Here is a 26,662-nt window from a genome sequence, read left to right as displayed (position 1 = left end):
TTTCCAGGCACCTGAGCAGGCTTTCTTGCTTCAATGTATTGGGCCAAATGGTTGGACCTGATGGTCTCTTCCACCAAAGTGATTTTGTGATAGACTATATGAGGCTGATGGACATCTGTAAGGCTGCAAGCACAGTGCTCCTACCACAGAGCAGCCCATTTTGTTACACTGCATAAAGGAAATGTGTGTCAGGCTGAGGAGAACTACAGTATTTTAAGAGTTGATCGTGGCTCTAGCCTGAGTAGGAGCAACGCCGAGGACTGATACAGACTTTAACGGTGCTCCATGTTAGCTGCTGCCACCCACCTCCTTTACAGTGATGCTTTTGGGGAACTGCTGAAAGATCTCCCCTTGTTTTCCTCCAGGTGCACACATCAGCAGTGACAGCACACACAGCTAACACGGTGTATGCTTTGGGAATGACTGGACCATGCTGGATTCTGTCTTGGAAGGTTGAAACTGAAAATGAGCAAATAGCTTAGAATGTGTGAGCAAGTCAGTGGAGAAGAAACCAAAAGCAGCCAGGTGAACATACAGCAGTCTCCTACCTGTGTCAAGACATCGTCACTGCGTAAAACTTTGTGAAATTAATCAAAGCCGTGGCTTTACTAGATGGGGTTAGCTATATTCAAACTGAAGCATCACAAAATAGAATCAGTACAAAAATATACATACAGTTCTTTATTAAACAACTGTAAACACTTCACTGTAAAAATCCATAAAACTTTATAAACAAACATTTTGTAAATAGATTCTATACTACAATAAAAGAATTTTAACACAATTATTTACATGCAATACTGACAAATTTGGCACTTTTTGAAAAGAAATGTACAAAACACTTTGTTGTTTAAAAAGAAATTTGAAATTATAAAAACTCAGGGCATTACTATCATGCACTTTGCAAATACCTCACAAGCACTTATGGCACAGCTAGCAGAGAGCTCCAGGCTCTCATCAAGCTCTTTACTACAAGTTCAGATAACTTTTAATGTGCTTCCGTAAGTTTGTTGTAAAACTACCTGAACATTGTCAAGAATGAAGTCAAATGCCATATTCCAAACTGATTCCACAGATGACTGCATTAACCTGAAGGGGAAAAGGAAGAGAGTGAAAATTACCATTACAGAACCAGTCCTTTATACAGCAACTTTTGGTCTTCATACTGGAAAACAACATCACAACAGTTCACTATGAATGGTAACGGTATCTTCAAGTCTCTGAAGTGATAGAGCTTTACCAAGATTGACTCAAGTCTGGCCTAATGCCACAGCTTCCTGTGCCATTCAGTGGTGAAATTTTGGATGTGAGTGGTGTCACATCTGCTTGTAAACATCAGTGTTGTGCAGGGGTTGTAAGCCTGTGATTAAAGTGGTGACCTTCTACCTACATCCAGCACTGGCACGCTTCTGGATCCTGATCTTTCCTTCCTCATCCTAAGACATAAATGCTACTTTTTGCTACCAACACTTGCCAAGGATGATTAAAGCATTTAAACTATAGGATTTGGGGGGGCACTATATTGTGTTTATTGCTAAAAATAGAACAAAATCACGGAAGCCAACAGAAAGCTTGAGTTCAGCTGCTACTAGAGGCAGAGTAAGGCAATGCCCAAGGAAAACTCTCAAAATCCCCTTCCAGATCACTGTTAGAGGAGAACAGAGGGTTCCTACGCTGACAGCTCTGGAAGACCCAGCATCAGTAGCCTGTGGACAACTGCATGTCATCTAACTCCTCACTCCTTGTCCTACACTTGCTACTGTGGAGAGACACAGTGCCACTCGTGGAAATCCCATGGTACAGGGATGAGGAATGGGACATGATGCTTTCTGAAGAGCTGTAGAAAGAATTTACTACACAGCAGTCAACATAACAGCTAACTACGCTGTGTTTTGCATTTTCTGAAGTCTAAAGACATCCCATAATAAGAAAGCGTAGCAAAGTTTTTACATGGCTGTAGCCTTTAGGATGTTGATTAATTCTGTGACGTATTTTCCAGATCCAAGACATGGGAAGCTGAGCTCCATAGTTAAATCCCAACTCATAAGCTGGCCATAGGTGGAACCTGGGCATCCTGACTCACAGGAAGAGTAACAGGAGCACAATAACTTAAGTTATAAAAATGGATTTAGTACGGTGGAGGTGAGACAGGATCTGGATACAGCAGGAGAATGAAATCAGAGGAAACAAAGGAAAGATTCAAGGCACCACAAAAAATGAATGAAAACAGGATGAAGGGACAACACTGACAAAACCTATATCCTTGTCTAGAAAGAGAAGACTGTAGCAAATACTATTAAATACTACTCCTGATTTTTCACAATTACCAATTTTAATAGCCCAACTTCTCCCTCTGCCCAGTTTCTGAATAAAATGTAAGCTTAAGATACTTACTCTCATCAATTGAATGTCTAATGGGCTTGTGGCCTCACATTTTAAGTATCTAGTGCATAAACTCTTAACAAAAATAGTTTAAATGTCACAAACACTAGCAATTAAGCTACCTTTTCATGTACTTAACAACCAGATCTAACTTTTCCAAATCTTTTTCTTCTATTAGATCAGTACAATACTTCACAACCTGTAGAATATCTTCTTCCATAGGATCTGTAATAAAAAAATATAAAAAAAATGAGACAACTTTTCTCTTACATCTCTCTCTCTATACTTGGAATATAATCATAGAATAACTCGAATATAAATAGAAAGAACTTCTGTAGCGTTAGTGTATCAGGTGCTGATCCGACAACTGCTGTACTCCCATACCTCCCCCAACACTGTAAGTTGCGTAGATAAAAAGATGGCAAGGGCTTGTAAAGTCTGTCTTATAGACCTCTTCTTTTTCTTCAGTAAGAACCACTGACAGCCAAGCTAATGTTAACCATAAGGAAAAGAAACAGAGATTTCGGATGGAATAGCTACTTTGAAACTCTTAGGCAAATGGTAATGGCCAGGGTATGAAGGATCTAGCAGGTCATGATCTCCCAAGATATTAAAGCGTTGCCTAATTAAGGCATTGCTGTTAATTAATTAACATTATGTTGTTTGCCATAATGGTAAAATTCAAAACACAATTTGGCATTGGTGTTCTGCTTTTGCACTTTATTCTAGAATTCTTTCCAGCAGCTATTTTGAAAAAACTGCATTCCTTTGCCTATAAAATCACATCTTCATAAAAAAAGAATTCCCTTTCAATAGCTTCCTAGTGGACAATCCTAGTGGTTGTAACATGTTGGACAAAATGAGGAAAACCTCCCACAAGTAACATCAAGGTGTAAGACAAGGGCCTGACAAATGGATTGAAGACAGGTAGATTTTCATGATGTTAGCAAGGAACAGAAGCTGGCAAAAACAGTAACAACTGAATAGGAAGAATCAAGTTACTTGAAGATTGCAAGATAGTAAGACTTCAGGATTACTGTGAAAAATAACCAGTGAAAAGAAGAGGGAAGGAAAATGGAAGAATATGCAAAACAAAAACCACAAATAAAGAAAGGTTTTCATTGAGATGCGTATAAGATCACCACTAGCATGACATCCCGTACCTGAAATAGTTGTAATCCATTCTTTCAACAACATCTTTACATCATTGAATTCAACAGCTCCAGCCAAGTTGGGTGCTTGTGGCCTAAATGACCCAGGCTGTTGTTCAGTCTGCAGAGCTGATGGCCCTGAAGAATCTGAAGTTGAGGGAACTGCTTCTGGCTGTTCCAAACATAAAAGTTGGCAACACTCAGTCTGACAAATATGGCAACACCACATAGATACACACATTATAGAACGCTCTAGTAAAGAATCCTTTACTAGAAAGCAAACCGCATTTGTGAACATGGACTTCGTTTTAAGAAACAGACATAGCTTTACCAAAAGCTGTTGGTGGTAAAATTACCTCAGCAGCTGTTCCTTCCTGTTTCAGGAAACCATCTATTAGCTTCTGTGGGCTTCCAGATGTAGCCAGCAAGTTTTTTGCAGGGCTAACAACAAGTTTGTTTTTCAAAGGACTCTGAATCTTTTTTACAGGACTGACTGGATTTTTTTTCCTGATTTTTTTCTTATTTTTCGTAGTTGCAGGCTTCAGGTGTAGCAAAGGATTTTTTGACACTGGAAAACACAGGAGTAGTCAGTGGTTGATACATTTAAATTTTAGTACTTTTCCATTGAAAGGTGGACTCCGTATCTTCCATAAAAATCTATGCATCAACTGGTAGAACATAACATTCACATCAAATTGCAGATACAGGCAATCTGAAAAACACTGCTAGACTTTTAAGTGTACTCACACGATGTTCAAACATTCACAATGTGCCTTCTAATACCAAGCACTTCACTACTTGAATGTGAGCAGTTGGTAAAACCTGAAACCCACTGGACAAACTGCTTTGCTGTCCCACTTGGATACCCACTAAGACTTCCCACCAGCGCTTACCAGCAAAACCAGCAGCAGAAAGGCCCCCAAACTGATTTTAGCATAGTTTACCAAGGAAATGGCTCTCATTCCATCATACTAACATATCTACATTAGTCCACTGACTATGAAATCGAGGTTTGACTAAATAATGCAGTGCTTAACTGGCAATGAACCCAATTTCTGCTCTTTAGGGTTGCGTAACTCTCTGAACAGTAAACTCCTATAGGAAACTACTGTACAACTATACATACTCACCAAAAGCGTTAGCAGGTTGCTGCTCTGCTTGCTTTTGCCTTTCATCGTATGCATCCTTCAGCTCTGCTTGCAACTCAGCAGGTAGTGCAGCAAAAACCTCAGGGTCCACCTGAACAGTAACAAAAGAATCATTTGATTCTTTTACCAGTGAGCAACCCTGCTTGCTTTTCTCTAGATCACTCACATGAGAAAGGCATCTGTGTTTTATGCCAAGCAAAAATAAGTAACTGATATACTGTAAAATATGTTGTACATTTTCTTATGTACTTTAGCTTGTAAAACCCATAAAATTTTCCATTTAACATTATTATTTTATAAAATTAATATTTATGGGCCTATAATATCTTTATTCACTGCTATCTTTATTCACCTACTGACACATAGTACAGCTATATTAACAGCACAATTAATGCTAACTCGGAGAACACTCCCTTCGAATTTCAAAACTCACAACACTGACAATCAGACATCTGCTCCTCTTTTTCATACTGGTATTTCCTGGAAGCTGCTATACACTCCTCAAACAAAAAACCCTTGGAAATAGTCTCGCTCCTTTAAGGACAAGAAATGCAAGTCCAGCTACCTCGTATTTTGAACTAATGCAAAAATGTTTCATTTCTTTCTCCAACAGTTGTTCACCTCTTGTTTGACTGGTACAAACATGATCCCTTCCAGCTGTCCTAGGGGCTTGAATTCTTCACAGGAAATCATTTGCTGCCAGTTGCCACAGACACTCATATGGACAAAATAAAATTCCACGTATTATCAGTTATCTTCCCCCACTGTGTGTCTGAAGTAGCAAATTAGTGACAGACTAGTCTCGTATTCTGAGTTTCCCAATGTTACTGGACAGTATTTTCAGCTCACAATCTGCAAAATCTAATTCAAAAAGGCAAACCTATCACTTACAGGATTAAATCTGCCCAGTGGGCAAGTGCCCTTTATTTCAGTGGTACAATTCAGAGACGAGCACTAACAAAAATAATATTCAAAACCATTACTATTCTAAGGGCACAATACAATTTCCATCATTATCAGAGATGCTGTATTTATTATATGTCAGTATGTGTATAAATTAAAAGGTACCTCATTTTCAACAGAGACTTGATCATTTTTTTAAACCAAAATAAGTATGTTATGTCAGGAAGGTAGGCTGTGCTACTCACACATATGATGTCTAAATTACATAGATAATAAACATGAACATGCTTCCACAGGTAAAATGCATCAAGTTAGCAAAACATTTTTTTTCCACTTTTAGACCTCCATGTGCCAACATAAATTTTTCACCTTGCAAAATATGCACTAATTAAAGGAGGAAACAGGAACTGCTCTGACCTCAATTGCTGTATACATTGTGCAGAACAAAGCACTGTAGTGGAATGCAGCCAATTAAGCCCAGAGGCTTAAGTTATTTTTTAAATATAAAACTGAATAAAAATATTTAAAGTAGGTTAGTGTTCTCTGGTTAAGCAATTCAGAGTCAGGAATTTGGGAGGCCCTGAATTAACATTGTTTTTTGTGTACACCACTTAATAACTCAGGCAGAAATACTACATTACTGGGAACTGGACGTGTTTTTGTTATTCCCCCTGTCATTGCCCTCTGAGACTGCAACACATCTCTTCAGTCAGAAGAGCCATCGGTCGAGTTCGTATGAATTCTACACTAATTAACTGGAGTTTCAGATAATTTGCTGTACAGCCGGAGTGTCCTATCCACATAACTGTATCATATTCACTTTATGGAGAACTTGGATTTTATAAATTCATGCATTACCTCAGCACACAGCTATCACTATTTCTGAAGGAATCTATACCATGTTAAGACGACGTAAGGACAAGGTGCAAATTTGCCACCAGTAATTAACTTCACTATTGCAAATGTAATTAATTTCTAAGCATCTGAAACCTTTACTTCTTGCATCCTACGCTTTTACAGGATTCAGCTGCTACAAAAATAGACAGCTCTTCCAAATTTTAAGATTACTTTAGCAGCTGATGGAAATGAATGCAACCTATCTGGATCCTTTATATGGGAGAAACTTACCGAAGGACATTTTCCATGTTTTCTAATGAATAAATCACTATCAGCCAATTAACTTGGCACCTGGTCATAAAAACACAGTTCAGACAAAAGGAATTAAGAGTTGGACAACAAACCTAATTAAGCTATAAAAAGATGTCAGGGAATCATTTATGTTTAAAGTACTCAATTTGGAGTGGCTTGCAATATTTCTATACCTAAAACCTATTACTACTTAGTTCACTGCATCATTTGAAAGAAAGTCATCTTTTAATTTAGTTCATGCTTGATTTTAACACAGAAAAAATTCTTCCCACATTAATGAACTGGTTTCAGCATTTTTTCGCCACGTCAAAGGAGGCTATTCAACCATATTATTCCAGGTATTAAACTTGAACCTAACTTGGAAAATGAAAATTGTAAATCTTAGATGTCTTTTTGCCAATAAAGCAAGCTGAATGGGTTTCAGGAGAAAATGTGGAGTACAAGTATATTCTAAAATAGATAGTATTGATATCCTCAAAAAATAAACAGGAAGTAGTCAATTCTTCCTGTATTACATCTTCAAAGAAAAAGACTGCTCTGCTAAGCTGATGTTTTTGGATCAGAGTCAGAACGCATTAGGAGTTAGAGACAGGAAAACCAGTGCATCTGTGTGTGTAAATTAGGTATTTCTAAGACAATTTCAAAAAGTAATGCTTATAAATAAACAAAATCAATTCTCAACTACCTCATTAAATAGATATATAAAGCATAAACACAAAACTAAATGCAGTTTTTATAGAAAGCCATATGCAGTTAATATTTACCCTGAAAAAGAGAACTGAGTGGTAAAACAAGTGTGGAGGAGTGTACTTTAAAGCAATGCATAATCTAACACATGGGTTCAAGACAAACTCTTGCCTATGAATGAATGTAACTACATAATTAAAAACAGCTGGGCTACGAGAGTCCATATACCATTCACACAGTATCTCCGTAAGCAAAACAAAACTTTGCAGCTCAGGAATAAAAAATGACAATTGTTTTTGAACCAACGAACTTGAACCAAGGTGAAGAAATTTTAGTAAAAGAATCTCTAAATAACGCATCTCTAAATAACAAACAATTATGCATTATTTACTATTTACTGAAAACAGGCCAGGAATTTCTCTGTCAGCTAATGAGCATTATGCCTTAGAAACAACAACAAACATCTCTCTATAAATCTGATTAGGTGATGTCCCTTCATTTGAGAATGGTAAGGGAGGGATGACATAACAAATAGAGGAATAAAAATACTGCTCTACTTAAAATAATGCATATGCAAGAAACCATCTCTCTGGGTAACCCAATTTTCATTTTTAGCCCCATCCTCCCCCCACTGGTTCAGTACCATCTTGAAGGGTGGAAGATGATTAGATGCATTGTTACTGCTACGTGCTCCCCCTTCAGCCCCCTATCTTAGGAAGAGGCTTTGCCCTTTCCTCATCCTGATGCTGGTGTGCATGAGATAATTTAAAAACTATGGAGACACGCACGATCTTTAGCCATGCCTGCCCTTCTCCCAGTATAGTGACATAAACAATCACATCTGCAGAAGCGAGTAGTGGTTGGCTTTACACCATCAAAACATCCATTTAAACAGAGGGAGTCTCCTGTGACCAGCTAAGCACATTTTAGGACTGCTTCAGACTTATGGTGCAGCGTAACTGCGCTGCAATGCAGAAAAAAGGCTATTTACACACTGGATTGCAAAGCAAAGCGTAAACGAGGAGGCTTTACATTAAACAACAGCAAAAGCAGACTTAATGATGACTATGAAACTTCAACATATATTATGTTTGTGATAGGTCAAGTAACATTTGATAGCAGACTTTAAAAACATATTAAAGGAGCATAAATAAATCGAGTAAGTCACAGATTCTGGTTAATGCTGTCTCAAGAAAAAGGTTGTTAACCCTTCCTATAGGTAGAAAGTTGATGTTTATCGATACCCTGAAAACATCCTACCTGTGAGAAAGCTGGCAAGGCTATTACATTAATTCCCATATTGGTATTTGGTTCTTGGAGTTCTGGTATTTGTAAAAGCACAGTTCCAACTGGTTGTGACAGAAGTGCAGTGTTACATCCATTTATTGTCTCTTTTTTGCTATCTCCATAACTCTCTCCTTGCTGAATGGTGTATATTTGCTCTACTTGCTCTCGGAGATCAGGCGGCAGAGCTTCCAGCACAGATTTATCTAGCTACAAATATACAAAAGCTTTTAGATTTTTCTGAGGAATACATAAACAGAGTTCATTTGAGTCAAAAATTAGTTCCATAGTTATTAAATTTTAGAAAAATAATCTGTGTATGCCAACATACTCTGCAGCAGCAAAATGTAAAACTATTGTTTAAGACTAAATAGTTCAATAAATATGAACAGTCAGTTCTATCTTTTCACACTGTTCAGTGTTCTCATCACAAACCATTTATTCGGTTTCCCCTGCAACTACTTAGTGATAAGGAAATCCACATTCAAATTATATAGGCAACATGTTGATATGAATATTAAATTGGTGACTGATAGAAAACAATTTATTTTTTATACATAGTTTTAGGATACATGTTACTAATGTAATGGTATTATGTATATTTGCATACTGTCAGACTCTTTTCATTGATTTTGATAATGAAATAAGCTTTAGATTCAAATTTTCACTTGCCGTAATTGCTACTCATCAATTATCAACCGGAAACAACTGAAATGAGCCCTCAGTACCTAAAACTTGCTGTATGCAATTATGGCTGCACAAGTGGCAGAATTAATGTAACTGACAAGCAGATGCACAGTACAATTTTTCTCACAAGTAGAATGTGAGAAAAACTATGTAGATAAATGCCCATCTTTGCCTGAAGTCCTGTTAAATGAGACTCCAGAGCAGTGTTACAAAACTTTGATCTTTTACCTTTAAGAAGAAAATTTGGAGTTCATGACCAGATCCTGGATTTACAGAGAACTACAAATATCTAAGAAAAGCTACTTGGCTTGTGGTAACAGAGAGGTTCTGATGAAAGCTATCTGTATCATTAATCTCCAGTTATTCTTCTACATCCTGTTAGTGTTCCTTCACTCCAAATTCGCTACATATATGCCTCTATAAACATTTTCTGGAAATCCCAGGTGTAAAGTACCTTGCTGTTGCTTTCCTAACACACAGTACACAAACCGCAGGACGAGACCAACTCTTGCCATTTCTTCCCTGTATCAAATTTCATGTTATATTCCATATTATAGTAGGTTTATAAAGCAGAAGGAGAGACAAACACATTCTGCCATAAGGCCACCAAAGCTTCAGGAAGGAACTCAACTGCACAGCTAGCACAATTTTTGGCTCGTTCATACATGTTTCTCCTGTAGTGAAATCTGAGTGTATGGAGCTCCACATTATTCAGTCAAGTTGCTTTTAGATCCTGAGCTAGCTTGGATATGGCACTACAGAAAAGTTTTCTGCCAAAAGCATAATTTGCTTCTAAAAATGTGTAAGTATTTGGGAAAGCTGCTAACAGAACATCAACAAATGCTTTTACAGATTTAAATTACAGAAATAAAAATCACAAATTTTTACAGAAAAACAAGTAAATCTGCTTATACCTAAAATACCTCCAGAATTCAGTGCAGCTTGCTCATAGCAGACCCCTCTAATAGATGTCCACTTGAATAACATGTTGAGTGGAAATAAGGAGGGTCCTCCTTCGTTAAGACATGCAGAAATGCCCCATGGAAATACTTAAATAAATACTACCCTCCTCCTATCTAGAAGGGCTGGTATCCTGAATGAATGTTACGTGCACATCTTAAGCTTCAATATTATTTGAAGAAAAATTAAAAAAAAACACAAAAAGGCAAATGATTAAATCTAAAGTCACGTCTGACATTCTTTTAGGCAAAAACTTAAGAGCACAGCTACTGTAGAAGTACATGTGGCAGTGTTAGACTGTTGCTGTTCAGTTCCTTCTCACTGAATAAAGTCTGAAGACAGATTTACAGTGTAATTTAAAGACTGGTATAGAATACACAACTTTTAGAAATGATGTGGAGAAGACTACCCAATTATCATTTATTGGCATCTGTGGCAAAGAATATTGCTGCCGTAAAGAGGGATTGAAAACATTTACAAGTTCTATCCTCGTGAAAATGACATGAAGTACCAAAATTCTTCTAGAGCCACTCATTAGTGATTAAGGTAATCAGAACCAATTTCTAAGAGCTAAAACAGGAAAAGAGAATGTACAAATCTCCATCATCTCAATCCTATAGACCTTGAGCATTAACTACAGAATGTGTCTAATTTCTCCTACGGAAGTTTTCCTTAAGTTCATTGTACAATTTTTATAATTAGGCTCTGGGCTTTGGTTGTGAAAGGTGGAAGGTAATGTTTTTTAGTATTTCATCCTGAGCATCTTTTCCATTCCTGTTCCATTGTAATCCTTTGGCAAGTGATGGGAAGGGAAAAAGATACTGGAAAAATTAAAAAAGATTATTTGAAGGAAATAAATTTAAGTTAGCCTATAAACATTGCTTTTAAAAATACTTTTATTAAGGCAAAATAGTTTTGCATTAATAACAGTTCTTACTGTGCATCATACTCTACTAGAGCTCTTTTTATTTAAAAGCAGTGTAATAACTTTTTTGCTCTATCTAAATACAAAAAAATAATCCCAAGTTATTACAATATATTGCAGATGTTTTATATTCTCAGGTTTTACCTGGGAAGCAGATGGAACCTCAATACTCAAATTAAGCCTGGATTTTACGCTGATAGGAGAATGCACGCCGTTCCATTTGACAGCAGACTCAGTGTTGTTAACATTAGAATTGAGACCAGATGTGAGATGGGTACCGCGAGACGGGAGGAAAGTGCATGTTCTTGAATCAGAAGATATTTCAAGGTCCATGGCAGCCACAAACACTACACATACAAAAACAAAATGCAGAATCATCACCTCTTCATACCCTGAAGATCTGTGATGCAATGAACCTTATTTCCAGTTTTCCTTGCTAAATAGTTTATGCAATATATAGCGTAACTATAACACTTTCTATTTCAAAGTATCCTTTGTTACTATTAACTTTTTTAAAAAGACTGCAATAATCTTATAAGAAGTTTTATTCGTAGCATTTTTCATTTGCAGCATCAAAACACAGTCTCAAAGAGTTTATATTAAATAACAGGTACTGGTATAATTACTGAGTAAGTATTGCAAAAGGTAATTTATGTTGGGAGTCCTTCAGAACTGATCATTATCACACATGCAAAATAGAAAAGCTTACTGACCTTCCTTATGTTCTTCTTCTGGGCGTTTTTTTGCTTTTTGAACATGAAAAAGATCGATAACTGAATGCGATCCACCAGGTAAGTGTCCAGATTGTACTGCTGAGTGAGCCGAAGTGGTTTTACTGATAGGAACTAACTGTTGTACCTGAATTCCAACCTAAATCCAAAACATTAATAAATTCATTTTATGAAGTTTTGTTCTGTTTTGTTTTGTTTGTTTTTTTTAAAAATCAAAATATGTTGAAATACATGTAAATAGCTACTAGAAACATCCCAAACAAATCCCAGGATTATCGACCAGAAACCAACAACTAAGAAATTACAAAGATAATACCACCTTAACTTCTCTGATATAGAAAAGTACTATAATCAGGATCATAAAACAATACCTTTACTATGAAATTTCTTAAACACTAACAAATATAGAAATACTGACCACAAGTGACTAGTATTAGATCTGGCTACCAATACAAGAAAAGAACATTTTTCCTGAGGACAATCTATACTAAATCCATCACTTCATTCTACAAACGAGAAATAATGTTGTTTCACTTCTGGACATGAGTTTTTGCAAAATTTCACTGGATGAAAGCACTTTGATGAAATCGGTCTTCATCAGATAAGGTGTTCCTCACTTTGAAAGACATCTTCACTTTTCATGAACTTCTAAATATCAAATCAACAGGGGTTCAAAAACTGTGTCCAACTAAGAATCCACTAGTACACTTTGAAAATTTACTGCTAATCCTCCATAATTATTCAGAAAAAAACCCAACATCTTAAGAAAATTTGTAAGTAGGATTGAGAAAGCATGAAGAGAGCTAATGCATATATTTCCACCAGGTGGTCTTCTATAATTACATTGCAAGGATTCTGTTTGGTAACATTTTTTCAGATGCAATTAATGGGATATTAAAACATCACTGTAAAAAGTTTTTTTTGCGCTTTTATCTTTTTGCTTTGAAATATTTCTAGATTTCAGTTCTAGAACTTAAGCCTTTGGAATATAGTGTTTTTGCTTTGCTGTACAACATGGGGGCTTTTTGGCTTTAGGGTAAGCATTCCAACTAAAATGTTACGTGAAGTCTAGAGGACAACTGAGTGGATTCATCTGCCCAAGTGTGGGCACGAACAACTAAGGGTGTAACTTTCTGACCTTTCTCGATATTGAGAGAAAAAGGACACGTGAAAGCATGAGACCTCACATGTAAGGAGACTAGCTTCAGTCTAGACATACATACTGGCGATGCGTGAAGTTAACTGAAAGGAATCCAAGAACTGCTGAGGGACGCTGGGTATGTCTGCACTTTATTATATAATCAAGAACTGAATGGCCCCTCCAGAACTGAAAAAAGACACCTGGTCAGTAGTACATCGTTTTGCAAACCAACACGGGCAACACCCACTGGATACTAACTTTAAAGAAGAATCCTCTAAAGCAATGGCTAAAGAAATCAAGTGAAATAAAACAAACTTAAGAAGTCAGGAAAGCCAGCAAAGGAGACATACAAGAAACTAGAAAAAGTCAGGGAGAGGATGATAGGTATTTCTTTAACTCCAAGAAAAAAAACCAAGTCATGAAGTTGACTCTGCAAGGCAACACTGTGAGTCAAAACCCTACTTCTACATCTAGATGACCAATATATGCAGGTTTGCTTTAGAAAGCCTCTTCGCTGATGCCAAAATAGTCTTATCAAGGGTTCACATTGCTATTAGAACACCACTGACATGAGTAAGAATGTTTAAAATAAACCATGATTCAAAAGAGGCAGCAATTCACCTTCAAACAAAGGCCAAACCATGGGTTGATAATTTTTCTGACTACAAGACTTGCAGGCCAGAGCAAAAACTCCTTTGAGCTGTATCTTTGATTGGCATTACAAGCAGTATTTATATTGGTTACTCAACTAATAGCTGTGTAAAAGTTTACAGAAAAGTCTAAGACAAGTCAAATTTGCACATGCTAATAGAACTGTAGAAGATACAGTCTAACTTTGTTACCTCAGGCTGTTCTAAATTGTGGATGAATCCATACCACAAAAACTTTTTTTTTTTTTGCATTTACGGCTTTGTAGCCATGTTTTCCAAAGGTAAACATATGAAACGTAACATGATTGCATAACCTAATTTACATAAGCTTTGTATTATCTACACTTCTCCTTAAGTCTGGTTATTGCCTACCCTGGAGGACTGAAAATTTATGAAAGACAACAAAGAAGGTTAACAGAATAAATTTCAGGTTTCCCATTAACTCACCCCTCGCATATCTGATATGTTCAGTTTCATTGTGTGAAACATGTTTAGAGTTTCTTTCCCGATTACTTTTGCACTGTCTGTTGCATGGTCTAGAGTCACAGTCCTACAAAAATAAAAAAGTATGGTTAAAAAGGAAACCGTTTCACAAATTCTAAAGAGAACAATTCTGTACTTATTCCAGAGAGGACCTCAAAGACAGACAGATAATAGTTTACTGGCACGCAGAAACTGAACACTGCTTTTTTGTTCTGTGGTTTCTTTTTAAAGATAATTAGAACTAAGACTGTTCCACAATAAAAAAAGCAGACTATTTCTAGTTGAATGTTCTCAGTGTGCAGTCCACACATTACATTGTCAAATATAGTATATATTTACATACATGATAACTACCAAAGCCAGACAAAAATGTTTCACTTTATCTGCAGAAATGCACTCACGTACTATCTTTCACTCAGGCTTTATTCATAAGAAGTTTGCTCAGTATTATTTCAATTGTCAACTGTCAAACATCTAGAGTAAGAGTTTCAGAGGGAACTCTGAGGGAGTGCATGCGCACATGAATTACAGACGACAAAGAACTTGGATTAACGGTAAGTAACTTTAAACAATATTCCACATTTATGCTGCAGGCAATTTTCTGCAATAACTCCAACAAAATTATTTGGTTGTGAGTTTTACAAATTGACACCTGAGAGCTTGGCAGGGCAGTAGAAATGCTTGGGATTCTCTGATGGCCTAACATTTGAGAACGGTAAGGATAGAACTTGAGGTGGCTAATTTAATACGTGTGTGCGATGTAGTCTTCTCACTGAGGTAACCAATGCAGTTTTAACCCTGATGGAGTGGGCTCTATGGACAAAAGGAAGTTCCATCTTGGTGTTCTGAGCGGGTGCCATCCTGACAACTTTAGACTAAACACTTTTGATGGTCTTTCCTTAAACTTTACACTACTTTCAAATCTGCCAGAAAACACCAAGAACAGCCAAGTGATTTCCAGAAATGTCTGGTTCTGCCGGTATGAAAACAAAAAAACTTCCTGCTCTGAATGACAAGACCTCCCTGAGCCTTACACATTAACAACTTTAAGAACAAGGAGATCAGTATCACCACTAAGATCCAACAATGCAAAAATATTAAAGGTATACACCATTCCAGAAGAGTATTTTCCAAAGGTCTATGCTGTATGATCAGGACTTGATATCAATGATGCAGTAAAAATATTATTAACATCTCACAAGCTGAATTTGAGTTTAACCATGTCTGTTAAGCTGAATCCCTTGTAGGACTATGATTATGGTTCCATGGAATCTTTACCTGTAGGCATAGCAACTCATTCACCTGTGAGGTGAGGGGGCAAGAAATAGCTATATAGCTACAAAGAGCTATATAGCTACAAAGAAAGTCCTAAATTGAAGGGAGAAACCGGTCACTTTTAGCTCCAGGAAATAATCCCAGACTGTTGGAATTAGGCTGTGCATAGAGACAGCACACTTGAGGTAACACCACTCTGACATTCTAATACATTTGCCTGGATGCAACTCCCAGAGCTTACCCTGCTGCTGCTGCTACAAAGCCTTTCACTAAACTGAAGAGAAACGCTGGAACAAAGACAGGAATAGAGCACCTGTATCATCAAATAGCATATTTGGACTGACTGCGGTTGCCAAGTTCGTTAGTTAAGCCAGAAGCAGAAACAGAGACACCGCCAAATGAGATCCTGGCATGAGAACTGCTTCAGCTATGTGTAAACAACTTAGCATCCTTGGGTGACCCCTCATCTTACCTTAATGAAGACTTTATGAATTAGAGGGATTTCAGTACACATGTACATTAGCATGCCCGACCACAGAAATGAGGTTCAAAGCATTGACCTGTTCACGAGAAAGCAGCCTGGCACTAGTTCTGAGAAAGGATGAATAAAGCTCTACCTCAACACATCCTCAATCCTAAAAATACGTTCTTAGGCTGTTAAGACTAAGTCTTCAGCTTATTCAGAATAACCAAGAGTCGTCGAAAGTATACACTACTAAGATTTTCTTCTTCATACGCCAATCCCAAAAGGTGATAAGCTTCTCATAGTGAAAGGCAAATTTTGCAGTTTCAGTTTTTAATACAGCTGAATTGTAAGTCACAAGCTCACAAGTACGTGACAGACCCTATGCATGCATGTCCTATTGCTGAGCTCTAACCCAGTGAAAGATGCTGCCCACCTCTTCCACTATCAGCAACCCTGAGCAAATGACCCTTCAGCTCAGGCGGGATTCATCTGTTAAAAACCACCTGACATGGAGGGAAAAGTAGAAAAGACCAATCTCTGAAGATGCCAAATGCACCCTCATACAAAAGCCAGGATCATCCCTCTACCTAAGGAACAACTGCTTTGATATAGAAGTGTCTGCCTGAAGAATAAATGTGTATTTAGAAGGTTCTGAGACAGTCATGTGTGAAACAGCATATAACTACATGCCCAGATTTCATTCTTGCGGTTTCAATCTGTGAGCATATAAATGAATTTAAAATAAAAAAAGTCTTTAGTCAACATCATTCAGTTGAACAACAGAAAACAAAGAATCATAAATAAATCATGGGTAAGAGTAACAGCACTGCTTATGGAAGCTCAACATCCTACTCCTTTGACAGTGATCTACCTACTGCAGGGAGACCAAGCAGAAAGAGACTTTTGATAAAAAAAAAAAGGTACTTCTGATGAGGAACCTACGACTATATGAAAAAATTTAAATGTGAAGGTCAAGAGACATGAACAAGCTGCCTTCTTGAACAGCTGATACATAAGGCACAGTCTCTGGCCTTGAGATTTTGAGATTCAATTTTTGTAGCTCCACCTTGGATCTTCATTGTACTTTCACGTCTAGGACCAAAAATCTTCTCTGCAGACTTTATCAGTGAAACAACAGGAAAGATAGATTGACACAAAGAAATTTGTCTATACTATGACGGAGAACTGCAGTCCAAGGTGTCTGATGTCAGCTCCAGTCTCCAGAATCCAAAGCTGCCTCTGTCTCCTGCAGCAGGTAGTTGTGCAAATACTGCCTTAGCCCCCATGCACTCTGGGCTTGAAGGAGAACGGTACTGATCAGACATCCTTCTTGACAAGTACAAAGGCAATTTGAGAACTGACTCCAACCGTCACAATCAGCATGTGACCAGCAACCTATCAAGGAACACCAGAAAGACCTTCAAATACCCAACACTACACAGCTCAGGGAGAGGAAACAGTTTGCAGCAGCAGAACATTTCAACTCAGGTGGTTACTGGAAGAAATAGAAATGTTGCAGTGTGCATGTCATTGTACAACATGCAAATATCTTCTACTAGCACTGCAAAAGGAAAAGCAGCTCCAATACTGAGCAAACTGGAGAAATGTACATCAACAATAGGCATGTACATATGTATTACTGTTTGAAGACAAATCCAACGTTTTTATTAGCTAGTATTTCATGAGACTACTATCAAATTAAGAGCAACTTTAAAATACAGATTCAAAAAGGAAGAAGAAAATGTACCTCCCTAACAAGAGAAATGGATAGTCATAATAACTGAATGAAAATATTTCACAAGATCGCTCTAATTTTTAAGTAGCGTTCACAGACAAGCAAGAGTACATTCTCTTGAGAAAGCAATTTCAAACCACAAAGAAATGCACTTGTGGAATCAGATTTCTTCTTTTCCATCCATGTCTCCTCTGAAAACCACAAACTGTTTCTTCTGTGCCCCAAAACTTTTCAACTTCTAACGTATTTTCTTTTTTTCCTCCCATTTTTCTCTTAAAAAAACCTCAAAAGCAAAAGATGACTTAAAATTGTTCTCCCTTCCTGATTCTGACACCTTAGTGTCTTCCTTCTTTCTTCCCATAGCATGCTCTGTTTTTTTTCACTGGCAGATTTACATTCCATGCCGATGACCAAAATGCCACAAACATGTAACTCAAACGAAGAGGACTTTGATAATATCCTACTTCTGATTTTGGTGCAGGTTTGATACGTAGACAAAGAGGTTATCAGGCACTTTAAAATTTCTGTCCCACCTTTCCGTAAGTTTTGGTGCTCAGCAGCCCGCAGAAATGTGCTCATGCCTACTACTGACCACTTGTTTTGCCATGCATAGTTACCTGGCAATATTATCACAGATTCCATGACCTCCGTATTTGGCAGGTTCCACTGGCGCCCCAGCCTTTCTGACCATAATTTTAAGGGTCAATCGTTTACCCTTCATACCAGCAGCTTCCAGTCTACGTTGAATTTCTTCTGAGAGGCTAAGAAGGAAAGCTTCTGCTTCCTTAGGCTGAAGTGGAAAAAACAACATGTTTAGATTATTACTACTTTTCAAATACTGAAGGTAAATCATTAAGGGTTAATGCAACCCAGATTGTGTAAACTGAAAAGAAGGAGCTGACTCACAGGCAATTGTCTTATTTAACTTCAAGTGTTTTGTTTACATTGTAGGTCGCTCAAGTTAGGTGAGATGGTAGATTCCTATCCTAATCCTGAAATAAGTAGGAAATACTAAGTCCTTTTGGAAGTAAGTCTTTGGAAAAAAAAAAAGTATTTAGAAACCCCAACACAGAATTGCAAGTCAAACTTTAAGCACACACCTAGAAGAGGTAGAGTGTCGAGCTTATAAAATCTTTTTCACCACGAGGAAAATCAATCAGTGGAACATGTTGCTCAGACAAGTTGTGCAGTCTTCGCTCCTGCAGGTTTCCAACACCAGACTGGACGAAGTCCTAAGCAACTGGTACTGATCTGATAGCTTCTCCTGCTTCGAGCAAAAGGCTGGACTACACAACATCATGACGTCTCTCCTAATGTGATTTTTCTATAATTTATATAAATGCTTAAGTTCTCAACATACAGCAGAGCTATTTTTTAAGACAACTTTGTCAAGAGCACTCCCCCCCACTACAATACTTGTAAAAAGTCTAAAAATGTTGTACTGAACCAGCTGATGATAGTTTCAGGCACTAGCATCTTTGAACAATCAGCATTTAAATGAAAGAGAATGCTAGGTGCCAACAAACCTACTGCAGTTCTCCTTTTCAACATCAGACTTGTATAATGAATGCAGAACAGCCAACTAATTTTGTGCAAGCTTCTTTTCAATCCAATACTTTTGCAGTCTCTCCTCCCATTTTATCTTTTGCTCTCCTACTTCTTCATTTTCCTCATTTCTATTTGGTGGCTAAGATGGTGCTCTAACAGATCAAAGTGTAAGTGAAAATAATCAGAATATGAGAAGATTTTTCTACAGACGAAAGAAGTCATTGCAGAAAAGAAAGTATGAATTTACCTGTGTAAATCTTATTCCATAGTTGATTTCTGCTGAAACAGATTTTCTTTCCTTTTCTGTACGAACAGGTCGATCATCCAAACCACGACAAAATCTGTAGAGCATTTGTCCTGTTTTTGGACCAAATTCTTTTTGTAGTTTTGACATTGAAGCACATTGCAGATCTCCACAGGTTTTAATTCCCAAAGAAGCCAGCTTAGATTCCATCGTCCTGCCAACCCCTAACAACAAAGCAATTAGTTCTGTTAACTCTACACAATTCAGAGCCAGTCAGGTTTTGAACACATAAAATCTGTCTTTTTAAGCCTATACCAGGTTGTATCAAATTAATAAATAAATACACACCATAAAAAATAAATTCCACTTAATAAAACATAGTTCAAATGGCAACTTTTGCTGACTTCACCTGTCTTTCACCTGCTTTAGATATTTAGTTTAAGATGTCATATTGCAGCGTGTTTATTTCTGGGTAAAATGTCAATGACTCCTGCTTGCACATCTTCTTGACTAGGTACTGCCTATTACAGAGTACATATCTTTGAACACCGCAACACTCAGCCCAAAAAGAGTGTCCAACATGTAATGTGTTTTCCCATCATACAGAATTGATTTAATCAAAAAGAAAGCAAACGGATATTTTGACTACTGTTCCACTGCTTCCTAGGTAGAAAAATAATATTTCAAGGAGAAGAGATAGCATACCTGTACCACTTGTGCTTTGAATTACCAAGCACTGGAAACTGTAGGTATCCATGGCAACGGCACATATTTAAGTATGATAAACTTAAGTATATTTCTGGGGTTTGCAGAGGTAGCCTGTTACTTCCGAAAAATATCAGTCCTATGGGTTCCCCCTACCGAAGTCGCTGGAAGTTAGAAATCTCAGGTAATCAGCCTCTATCTTTCATAATCTGATTCTTTGTCTAGGTGGCATTATTGTCACAAACACTAAAAAGTTTTTACTATGAACATCCAAGTGAATTTTGTTAACTTTAAAATACTCAAGTCAAAGCACAGTACTAGATGAATAATTTTCTGCAGGAAAAATATATACAAGTTATGCCAAAGAGAAATGGTGCTGTGCTGTAAATTACATTTGGCCATGAAAAGGGATACATTAGAAGAGTTTCTGATAAACCTGCACCTGTCTATACTATTCCTACCATTCCTCCATTTTAGTGCCTATTGCTGTCTATTTTATTTCCCTCAGGTGTTTTTTTTTTTTTTTAAACAGAGAAAAATACTATTTTGAACACTTAATATATGCAGGCTGAGTTCACCTGATCACTAACATACAAAGCATAAATGAGTGCTTACTCGGCACTTTTTGCACTATGTGTTGTATTATACTACTAAAGTATTGAATAACAATACAATAAGAGTTACATGCTAGAAAACACTTCAGCTTAGAAGAGTTGTATTTTCCTCGAACAATTAAAAAAAAATCATAATAAAGCCTGTTTTTCATCCAGGTGTACTCCCCATGTCCTTACTGTCTATCACTCTCCCAGGACACTAACTCCAGTTCCCTCCCACCTCTGCCTTGGAGAACCTTCCTAAAACCTGTGGGCCAAAAACGTTTCTTTCCTCCCTTCCAGCTTTCTTCTTGGTATTCTCTACGTCCAGAGGTATCCCACTTCAATCTCCTCTGTCAAGCTGTCATTTTTCACATAACTTGTGGAAACACTATGCCATTAGAACTTGGCTGAAACTGCCAAACGGTTCATAAAATTATTACTACTGTCACATTTGTGAATTATAAATCATAATCATTGTCACAATTATTTCTTTAATTAACAAGGCAAAACCCAGTTGGAATCGGACAAACTTCTTGTTGTTCTTTAAAATAATCAACAGATTCTGTCACAGTTTGCAGTATATTATTGACTAAACATCGTCACACAATATAATAATTACCCGTGTGACAAATGTCTAATGCATATTTTAAGTCTACCAGAACCAAAACCCTGGTTTTAGCTGGATGCAGAGCGTAACAGTGGTAATACTCCCACAGTAGCTTTATCTTCTGCCTTTCTCTCTACTTACAGCCCTTCTAATACAGCTCATGTTGCAAGCAGAAATACTTCTCTAGTTTGGTAACATTCTCCTTCGCCAAACTTTATTTCTTCATTTTCCTTTTGTTCTTAGTCTCTTTGAAATCTCTCAGTTTCTCAGATGCAGAGGAGATTAGACTTCTCTCTCCTTTCTTCCCTTCACATACTCTGTTTTACTATGACATCTATGGTATGGTTTCCAGCTCCTGACTTCATACACTCCTTTTTAGGAAAGATACTGTCTTGGGCTAGTTCTCTCTAAGCAAACCCTGCCTCCCCCAATGGTAAGTACCTGATGTTCCTCGTTTTATTACATTTATTATGATACAGCCAACTGGCACACACTTGACATGACTCATAACTTAAAAAATTTTATTAAACAATGTAAGGTTGCCTAACATACTAAACTCGGAGGTTCTTCTGTAGATTATACTGTGTGAATCTGTAAAATCCTTCACTAAAAAAAAAAAAAAGATATGCTTCTCAAAGATACAAAATGGTCACAAAGGTTCTTTTCAGAAATTTCCAGACATCAGTGTATCTTCTTTTTTTGGATCATTACCATGGAATATTATCTAATCTTGTTTGATTCAGAACACAGATTTGTAGCTGAAACTAATACTAGGAGAAAAAAATGTCCTCTAAAAGAAAGGAATACCTGGAAGACTGGTAACAAGTTGCCCTCTGATAAAATCATCCACTTCTTCAGGTTTTAAGTGATACTGCCCATCTGGTTTTGCTTTGCGAGTTGCCATTCTGGCCAGCAGAATATTGGAACCTGTAAAAATAGCAAATTAAAGTATGCCTGTGCTAACTTCTGTCTTCTCAAGTAGAATGCCACAGTTGAACAGCCAAAGAAAAAATGCAGAAAGTAGAGTCAAATTCTTTATGTTTTACCGAGAATTTATGCATTCATATATATTCGTAGTACCTAATTCCAAATTAGCAGCTAGAAGTATTTGTGACTACACTCTAGCGGTAACTGCAAGTGCAAAGTTAAAACCAACCAAACAAAAAGTCACCAAAACCCCCCAAACAACCAGCAAGTGTGGGACATATCACTAAGAACACTGAATTTATTTGTTTTGGTTATGTTCTACACATGTATAGGTACAGATAAACAGTGAAATGCAAATAGCTAAAAAATTTGAGTGTAATATTTTAACACTGCAGAATTAAAAAAAATCCATTGTAGTCAGTATAAATAATATTTATGTGACAATTCTATCAAGTGTATTCTATGTGAGCTACTGGATTAAACTAATATTCTGACCTGAGTATTCACTGAAAAAATTCAATGACTTCATTGACCTATTAAATGCACTCATCAAGTGTGGTGGGAACAAGGCCTTTTTAAGCATTTTTTCTTACCTATTCCTAGGCTTATTCGGGCCCAGCCAGTAAGATCTCTAAAATGATGCCCAAACAAAATTCATTATCACCACTCAGACACCTGGTTCTAAGATAAAGCAAGCTAATAAAAGGTCAGGGGAACTCACAACTCACAGCACTATGTCCTACTATTGTTCTTCTCCTCCCACCTATGTTCACATTCTACTCTAAAATTTTAGTTAATAAGAACAGTAATAGTTTTATGTGAACTGTTTCTCCTGAGGAAGTAAATTGATGAAACAATTAGTGACAGATTCTTCATTCAATTTCCTATTTAACTTTGGGGATCCATGTTTTCTCTACAGAGTACTGAAGATTTCTGATCCTCTTATCTATTAAACATTCCAACACAGCCTCTAATACCATGAAATTTCAGTGATTTACCTTCTATAATGTATTATTCCCAAAACATTGAAGTAAAGTAGGAAAAAATTAAAACCTCACTTAATAAATAAGAAACCAAGATACAGGTTGTTTACAGATGAGTGTTTAAACTTTCACTAGCATTGTTTAAATCACTTTAGTTTAGCCACTAAAATCTCTAGTGTAATAATTAAATTTATTCATCTGCAATAAGCATGTCCTTTAATTTATCTCTAATCAGACAACAGTGTTGAGAGGAGATCTCAACATTATAACAGTATCTATTAAAATTAACATTTTATAATATTGGTATAACTTTCCCACTGGGCAACACATAAATCACGTACACAAGATGTGTTTCTGGCAGACCACATTTTTGAAATAAGGTCTCTACATTCAGTTGCTTCCTCTGATTTATTTACTTAATGATGAATAATGAGTGAAGAAACAAAGTCCTTGTTGTGTACCTACCATATGAATTTCTAGAAAGGACACAAACTGAGTGTTAGGGGGAAAAAAAAAATCCTTATAGGTATTCACAGAATCACAGAATGTCAGGGGTTGGAAGGGACCTCAAAAGATCATCTAGTCCAGCCCCCCTGCCAGAGCAGGATCACCTACAGTAGGTCACACAGGAATGTGTCCAGAAGGATTTTTAAAGTCTCCAGAGAAGGAGACTCCACAACCTCTCTGGGCAGACTGTGCCAGGGCTCCAACACCCTCACAGTGAAAAAGCTTTTCCTAATGTTTTTGTGGAATCTCCTATGCTCCAGCTTTGTCTCTTTCAATCAGTACGAGAACTCTGGTTTCAGACTAGAAAATAATGCTTTAAAACCTGATTCTGCTCTTTCTACAGAAACCCCAAACACACTAAATAAACATATGTAAAAGAGATTGCAAAAATGTTTCAAGACAAAACAAAACACAAACAGGAATCCAGGGAATTACAGTCTCTGTACTATGATATCATAAGAAATAAAGGAAGACTTCTGCTTCCAGTAATGAATTTCAGCTTGTCTTACAAATAAATGGGTTTCACACACTCGGTATATTTATTTACAGATACTCAACTCTAGTATTAATTAGGGATGAAAAAAGGAAGCGTCCAAGTGAAGAGAACTCAAGGAAGTCTTTTGAGATCTGTGATCTCATAAACAATACCTGCTACAAATCACAGAAATCTCTGCTTTCAGTATCTTCTAATAATTATGCTGAATCATGCCACCCTATAAACTCTTTCTGTTATCTCTTATAAGGAACAGCATCTATGCTTGCTTTTCTATTTACTAGAAAAATATAGTAGCGTTTAGTGAAAATGAATGAAAGAATGTCACACAGATGGGAATTTAGCATATTGCTCAGATAACAAAGGAGAAGTGATAGCAATTTTATAAATGTTTGCTGAAAACTTTTCACTTATGATGACTTTCTTGCACTTTCATTTACACTAATTTAATGTAAATGGCTATACATTCCACATCACACAGACTCTTAAGAGCTTTAGCAATTACAGATAGGTGCATTAGCTTTAACACATCTGACAACAGCAGGTACTTCTTGTTTACAGAAATGAAATAAGGTACTTACCCATACCAACAGAAGCAGTGCACTTAGTCTGGGCTTTGATTTCGGTGCGGATAGCGTTTGCAAATTCATCAGGAGTCAATCTGGTCTCTGCAAGGATTTCAGTGATATCTACTAGTGCTTCATCACAACTGACTGCTTCGATGTTATGAGTATAGCTATCAACACAAAGTAAAGGAGGTGAAACACCAGCAACAGCTCACCATCTGTTAAAACAAATATGTGGCAAATAAAGTCTTCCTTTTGTGGTGGCATTTCCCTACTTACTTTGTATTACACATCACTTACATATTAAAAATGCTAATTCAGCAAATTACAGTAGCATCACTAATGCAGGACTAATTTCAACATGTATCATGACTTTAAAGGAACAGCCAGAGAAGCAACTTATTTTTCATTGACAATTACAAATTTCCAGTTTTATTCAATTGCATTTTAAACCAGAAAGCATTTCTCCAATAACCCATTCTGAACTTATTCAAAATAAAACTCTTGGAAGAATCTCACTACTAACCAGGCCTCTACATCTCACAGTGTAATCAGTAAAAAAAAATTGAACAATGACACCTTTGGAAGTCAGATGCTGACTGTCTGCAGGATCTGGCTTCAAGATAAAAGAATGCTCTTAAGAAGTGCAGCACTCAAAATATCAAAAGTACTACAACAGGAAGATCTCAAACGGGAATAGTTTTATTGAAGCTAAAGAGTAACATGGAGATGAAAATATTAATTTGAATAACGGCAATCAGCAGCGGCAAATAAAACATGCTTGATAACCCTACCATGGAAGGTCATGTAAACAAGCAGCACGTTACCTTGCTAATATTTCATATACTGTCCGTGCAACTTCTTTGTAGGCATCAAAATCATATGAAACTGCTTGAAGATTTGGGCACAACTTTTTTGCTTGGCCAAAAAACATTCCATTCTTTATGCCGACTTGCCTAAAATGAAATAGTTAAAAAACTCCAAATAAGCACAGCACCAACTTTTTCAGAAATTAATATGGGCTATTTCCAAATGCAGTATTCCTCTTTTCCCACAAAAATGAATTGTCTATAAAAATAAATTTAGTCCAACTGCTAGCAATTCAACGTGTAAGAAAAATAACTGCTAAAGGACTATTTGAATTAGCTATATAATATTCATGCATGGAGCACAGACAGTCTGCCTTTGGGAACATGTGTAAGACAAATAAAAAAATCACCAGAAAGCACCACTTGTTATCTTCTGCTTCAGCTTAAATCCACACATATACTACAGTGACTAAGGTAAATGGATCTTATATTCCCCTATGCAACCTTACAAAGTTATACTCTTGTAATAAATAAACTCTGACTTTTTGAGATACAAATATAAGCTTGCCTACCCTAGCATACTTAAGAAAGATTCCAAGTTGTTTCATATGCTGAACATTTACAAGCTGTGTTATTGGGGATGCTTAACATAACCCGTGCAAGAAATGGTTTTCAGTACTCACACTTACTGTCTCATTTTAACTAAAACCTTCAGTTACTAAGTGTTCTGAATTCCTTAAAACATGTAATTTTGATGCAAAGAAGTGAAGATAACGTTATGAAATCAACAATATCACAGTGAATGGTGTCAGGTTTTTCTTAATAGGCTTTGTTTCAAGTAATATGTAGGTTATGTTGAGAGCTATGAAGCAATGTTTAAAAAGCAACAACATCCATAGGGAAGACTTTGTGTTAAATTC

The 26,662-nt window shown here is 36.8% G+C and overlaps 1 protein-coding gene across 3 annotated transcripts in view; it reads right to left on the bottom strand.

Moving 5' to 3' along the window:
• Positions 1-666: 666 nt before the first annotated feature.
• The window catches only part of REV1 (REV1, polymerase (DNA directed)), a 43,648-nt gene continuing 17,652 nt past the window's right edge, over positions 667-26,662 (bottom strand). For 2 of the 3 annotated variants that reach the window (XM_009874786.1, XM_009874785.1), the window contains 14 exons: positions 25,761-25,889; positions 24,949-25,103; positions 22,265-22,384; positions 19,553-19,773; positions 18,375-18,547; positions 14,246-14,348; positions 11,990-12,146; positions 11,421-11,623; positions 8,681-8,914; positions 4,664-4,772; positions 3,872-4,101; positions 3,546-3,705; positions 2,505-2,607; positions 667-1,089 (listed from right to left, as the gene is read on the bottom strand). In XM_009874786.1, the coding sequence (XP_009873088.1) occupies positions 978-1,089; positions 2,505-2,607; positions 3,546-3,705; positions 3,872-4,101; positions 4,664-4,772; positions 8,681-8,914; positions 11,421-11,623; positions 11,990-12,146; positions 14,246-14,348; positions 18,375-18,547; positions 19,553-19,773; positions 22,265-22,384; positions 24,949-25,103; positions 25,761-25,889 (2,209 nt within the window). In that variant the 3' untranslated portion in view covers positions 667-977. The remainder of the gene's footprint in view (positions 1,090-2,504; positions 2,608-3,545; positions 3,706-3,871; positions 4,102-4,663; positions 4,773-8,680; positions 8,915-11,420; positions 11,624-11,989; positions 12,147-14,245; positions 14,349-18,374; positions 18,548-19,552; positions 19,774-22,264; positions 22,385-24,948; positions 25,104-25,760; positions 25,890-26,662) is intronic. The other variant, XM_009874787.1, reaches the window with a different exon arrangement.

Source organism: Apaloderma vittatum, unplaced genomic scaffold (genome assembly GCF_000703405.1).
Source record: "Apaloderma vittatum isolate BGI_N311 unplaced genomic scaffold, ASM70340v1 scaffold17008, whole genome shotgun sequence".
Lineage (NCBI taxonomy): Eukaryota > Metazoa > Chordata > Aves > Trogoniformes > Trogonidae > Apaloderma > Apaloderma vittatum.
Note: the sequence above shows the minus strand (reverse complement) of the source record. Positions and strands in the feature narration are given on the sequence as shown.